Source organism: Pleurodeles waltl, chromosome 7 (genome assembly GCF_031143425.1).
Source record: "Pleurodeles waltl isolate 20211129_DDA chromosome 7, aPleWal1.hap1.20221129, whole genome shotgun sequence".
NCBI classification, from domain to species: domain Eukaryota; kingdom Metazoa; phylum Chordata; class Amphibia; order Caudata; family Salamandridae; genus Pleurodeles; species Pleurodeles waltl.
In genome coordinates this window covers 568,304,978-568,310,094 of record NC_090446.1, presented here as the reverse complement: position 1 = coordinate 568,310,094, position 5,117 = coordinate 568,304,978, and the positions used below count along the sequence as shown (strand labels likewise).

Genomic DNA, 5,117 nt, shown 5'->3' with positions numbered 1-5,117 from the left:
TCCTATGTTGCTTACCCCCACCCCTAATATACCCTCGCAGAACTTTAATATTGCAATACTGTATTTCCTTCAGGTTGATCTGTGCCATTGCTAGCTTTGAACTCCATTCCAGTTTAATGTAATTATTAATATCTAAATAACTCAACTTCAAAATGAACTTTTTAATTTCCTGGCTCGTTCAGGTGTGATCTTGTCTATCCATTACTTTCCAGCCTGGACTGCTGCTGTTAAAAACAATAAACTTCTGTAAATCCTGGTAACTTCACAGCCAACCGTTCGTGCACTTGCCTCAAAGCAACAAAGCTTTTAGCACAACTATCCCTTGTGCACCTGTTGCAAACAATGCAAGCCAGAAAAATGGGCCGACTGAACCAAAACCCACGAAAAACGTTATGCAAGGAGAAGCAGGTGGACAAAAATACTACTAGCCTAGTACCAGCCACTGTCTCATCAAGAACAAAAACTCAAAATGTTGGGTAATATATCAGTTGGGCTATGAAATAGCCCATGCAGCCCAAAAACCCTGAGTGGTCTTCAGATTGCTCCACTTCCCCAATCCTCCTGGGGAAAGACCTCTCAATGGTCGGCTGCCCCCTCCCCCCCCAGGCTCCAATGGGGCAAAGGGGTGCATTACTGATCACAAACACTGGTTTTGTGTGAAAAAGGCTGCTTTATTGAAACAGTTGGACATCACATCAAACAATCCTGGGCCTTTGCCTTACAGAACAACCAACCTCACTATACAAAGAGCTCACCTATGTTGCTTATCACCCAACTCTAATATATTCTCCCCCCTTGCAACACTTTAATATTGCAATACTGTATTTCCTCAAGGTTGATCTGTACCATTGCTAGCTTTAACCTCCCTTCCAGTTTTGTGTAACTATCAACCTCTACCTAACCAACTTCCAAACAACCCTATTAACTTCCTGGCTCGTCCAGGCATGGTCTTGTCTACCCATTCCTTTCCAGCCTGGACTGCCACTGTCAACAACCATAAACTTCTTTAAACCATACCAACTTCACAGCCAACCGTCACCCAGAAAAAGGCCTACACTAGACTTTTTCTCCCCCCCCCCCCCCAACCCCAAGTAGACACTGTCTATGGGACGTTCAGCAATTTGCCCAGCACTTCCCCTTTTTTTAAGAAGTATAACTCCTTCCCTAGAAAAGACAAGTGCACTCCATACCTAGAAAAGACTCCATCACCTCGGCAAAACTCAGGCCCTGATTTATACTTTTTGGTGCAAAACTGCACTAACGCACCAAAAGGTTTAGCACCCGCTTGCACCATTTCTGTGCACCAGCCGGGCACCAGATTTATGGAATGGTGCAAGCCGGTGCAAAGGGTAGGCTAGCGTTAAAAAAATGACGTTAGTCGGGTGGGGCTGGCGGTATGGAAGAAGGGGGTTTTCCGCCAAAAAATGACGTTAAGCAGGTTAGAGTAAAAAAATTACTTTAACCTGTTTAGAGTCATTTTCTGACGCAAAACCATCCATACCATATGACTCCTGTCTTAGAAAAGACAGGAGTCATGCCCACCACCCCAGTGGCCAGGCATGGCCTTTGCACCCAGTACCATGTCCATTTCAGGGTCCCCAATGGCACTTTAAAAACAAAAATAAAATACTTACCTATACTTACCTGGGATGGGGTCCCCCATCCTCCGCTGTCCCTGGGACCTGGGGAGGGCACCTGCCGGCTTATTCCATGGTTTTTCACCATGGAAATAGGTCCACAGGTCCCCTAACACCTGCCCTGAACAAGGCGTTAAAAAATGGTGCAAAGCAAGTTTTGCACCATTTTTTGACCCCTCCTTCCCCCTGTGCATGATTTTTGCATGGGAGGATAAATAGGGCGCTAGGGCCTTAGAGTAATCTTTTGCCCGGGAACGCCTACCTTGCATCTCATTGGCGCAAGGTAGTTTTCCGCAGGCAAAAAATGACTTTAACTCCAATATTTTGGCGCTAGACATGTCTAGCACCAAAATATAAATATGGAGTTAAGTTTGAGCCGGATTTGTGTAAAAAAAGAAATAATAAATAAATAATAATAATAATGTCACAAATCCGGTGCAAACAGAGTATAAATATGCCCCTCAGAGTCCTCATACCTTAAGTCTTGGTGCTTTACCCTCCCAAAAGCCCTGTCCCTGCAAAAAGCATGCATCTCTTTATTCATTTTGCACCAGGCCTTTTCGATTGCTAATGGTCGGATGGCCTCACACCAAACACTCCTAGGCACAAAAGCGAAACTGTTCCTTTTCTTTTTTCGGGACCACACCAATCGTTTACACAATTAAGTTCTCCATGGGCCAATCATCAAAGAGTCCTGCCATTTGGCCTTCCTGAACTTCCTGTTTAGTTTGTTCCTTACCACCTGTTTATGGGTATTCACTGATTTTGAGTTGTCTGCCCACCGTCTCACTCTTGGCTCCTCGTAACCCACTTGAAATCCCCATGTGACACCATCCAACAATAACTTAGGCCCTCATTATCACTCTGGTGGTGAGTGATAAAGTGGCGGTAATACCGCCAACAGGTTGGCAGTAATTACTGTCAAATTATGACCATGGCAGTGATAACTCCCATTGACAGCCAATGTACCACACCAACCGCCAGGGCGGAAACAACACTCACCACTGCAGTAGCCGTCAACAGCCAGGCGGAAGACAAAGTACAGCCCACCATATTTTGGCACATCAATCCGCCACTTTTTCTGGGGCGGTACCAACGCCATCAAAAGCCTGGCAGAAACGTATCACAGAAGTGAAAGGACTCGCCATCGGTGACACAGGGAAGAACAATGCCGCCATGGAACCGGAACTGCAAATCTTCCCCATGCCCATCTACGTCATTCTCCACTCGGAACGCCAACGAAGATGGTGACGGTGAGTACAGCCGCCTAGCACACAAGGGAGGGAGGGAGGAAAAAAAGAGTGACACACACACACACAACACACACCATACACACAACCGGCTAAACACGAAAAACAATGGCACATGACACATGGCACAATAATGCAAGGACAACAAGAAGGCACTAATGAGAATGTATTGATATAAACAGCTACTAAATAATCCAATTGTACGTTAAACAGATATGTACCAATGTACACAAAGGGCCACTGCCCAGTCCAATGCACTAAGGGCCCACATGGCCCCAGGGCACAGTCCAAGGCCCAACTCGAATCCTGACTTCATCCGGACATAACTCTACAGGGGCATCAGTTTGCAAGTGGGGAGGCACCTCAGGGGGATGAGGGTGGGGTTGCACCTCAGCCGATAATGGGAACAAACCCAATGGTTTTGGAGAGCGCTCCATGCCCACATCTCTGTGCTGGGGAGTGCAAGGCCTCAGTCTCTCAGGTGCGTGACTTTACCACTGGTTCTGGAGGGGGCTCCATGCCCATTTGTCAGTGCTGGGGAGTGCAAGGCCACAGTCTCTCAGATGGGTACCATTCCCACTGCTCCTGGAGGGGAGCCCTTCGTACAGCAGCCCCTGGAGGGTCGCCTACATGCCCTCTGCTGGTGGTGATGGCTGCACTGTGTCATCTGGAGGTGAGGGCTAAACTGTGGTGGCTGGTGGAGGTGCCTCCTGGACAGCCTCTGCTGGTGGCGAGGGCTGAACTGTGGTGGCAGGTGAAGGTGCCTCCTGGGCAACCTCTGCAGGTGGTGAGGGCTGAACTGTGGTGGCAGATGGAGGTGTCTCCTGGGAAGCCTTTGCTGGTTGTGAGGGCTGAACTGTGGTGGCAGGTGAAGGTGCTTCATGGGCAGCCTCTGCTGGTGGTGAGGGATGCACTTTCTCAGCGGGCGGTGGGGACCCCGTGACCACTGGTGGTGGTGGAGGTGTCACCCCAACAGCCTCCCCTGGAGTCGAGGGCTTCTTCCCCTTCATGGCATGAGGCATGGGATGCTCACCCTTCCTAGCAGGGGTTGAGGGCTTCTTCCCCTTTATGGCAGGTTGTGTGTCTTCCTTAGCCTTCCGGGCAGGAGTCGAGGGCTTCTTCTCCTTCATGGCAGGAGGTGCAGGCTCCTTCCCCTTCATGGCAGGAGGTTTGGGATCCTTCACCTTCTTGGCTGGTGGAGTGGGATCCTTCACTGACTTGCCACCATGACTAGGTGGTGCCACCACTCTCCACGTGGACTGTTCGGCTGAGGTGCTGGGCTGGGTCATTGGGACCCTGCTTTTACGGGCAGGATGGGGGGAGGGGGAGAGGAGAGGTCAAGTTGGGCAAGGAAAAGCTTCTTAGGGACGGTGGTGTGGGAGAAGTGAGTAGGGATGGGAATGGAGGTTGAGGGAGTGGTTGTAGGAGGTGTATGTCTCCTGGATTTGGGTGCAGGTGTATGGGTGGTATGCTGATGTGAGGTGGATAGCTGTTGGGTATGTGAGTGCTTGTGTCCTTTGGGGTGGACAGACAGGGTGGGAGAGGACACAAGAGACGCGGGCATGGATGTTGTGGAGGTGTCTGCTAGTGAGGTGTGTGTGCTGCTTGGTGTGGTGATGCTGGTGGTGGATATTGATATAGTGCATGCAGGTGTGAGTGTGGACGTGACTGTGAGGGAGGTGGAGGAGGAGGAGGGGGAGACAGAGGAAGCAATGGATGTGGTTGTGTGTGCAACTGTCTTGTGTTTGCATGACTGCTTGTGAGATGAAGTGTGGTGCCTGTGTTTGCCTATCCCATTCTTGGGTGTTGTTTTGTGTGCATGCTCGTCTGATTGTGTGCATGGGATGGGTTGGGGTTGAGGAGATTGGGACAGGGAAGTGGTAGTTGGAGGGGAACGGTAGGAACATGGACAATGGCTGCCATCAGAGAGGAGGCCAGAACCTGAATCGATCTCTGTTGGGCTGCCAATCCACAGTGGATGCCCTCCAGGAATGCATTACATTGCTGCATCTGGGATACCAGCCCCTGGATGGCATTCACAATGGTTGACTGCCCTACAGAGATGGATCTCAGGAGGTCAATAGCCTCCTCACTCAGGACAACAGGGCTCACTGGGGCAGGGCCTGAGGTGCCTGGGGCGAAGGAGATGCCCACCCTCCTGGGTGAGCGTGCACGAGCAACTCGTCGAGGGGCTACTGGGAGGGCGGTGCTGGTATGGGGGTGGCAGCTG

The 5,117-nt window shown here is 50.4% G+C and overlaps 1 protein-coding gene across 1 annotated transcript; it reads right to left on the bottom strand.

Annotated features, from left to right (window-relative positions):
- Positions 1-3,567: 3,567 nt before the first annotated feature.
- Positions 3,568-4,047, bottom strand: LOC138246935 (skin secretory protein xP2-like). Its single transcript, XM_069201682.1, has one exon. The coding sequence runs from the start codon at positions 4,045-4,047 to the stop codon at positions 3,568-3,570; it is 480 nt and encodes a 159-aa protein (XP_069057783.1).
- Between the last annotated feature and the right edge of the window lie 1,070 nt (positions 4,048-5,117).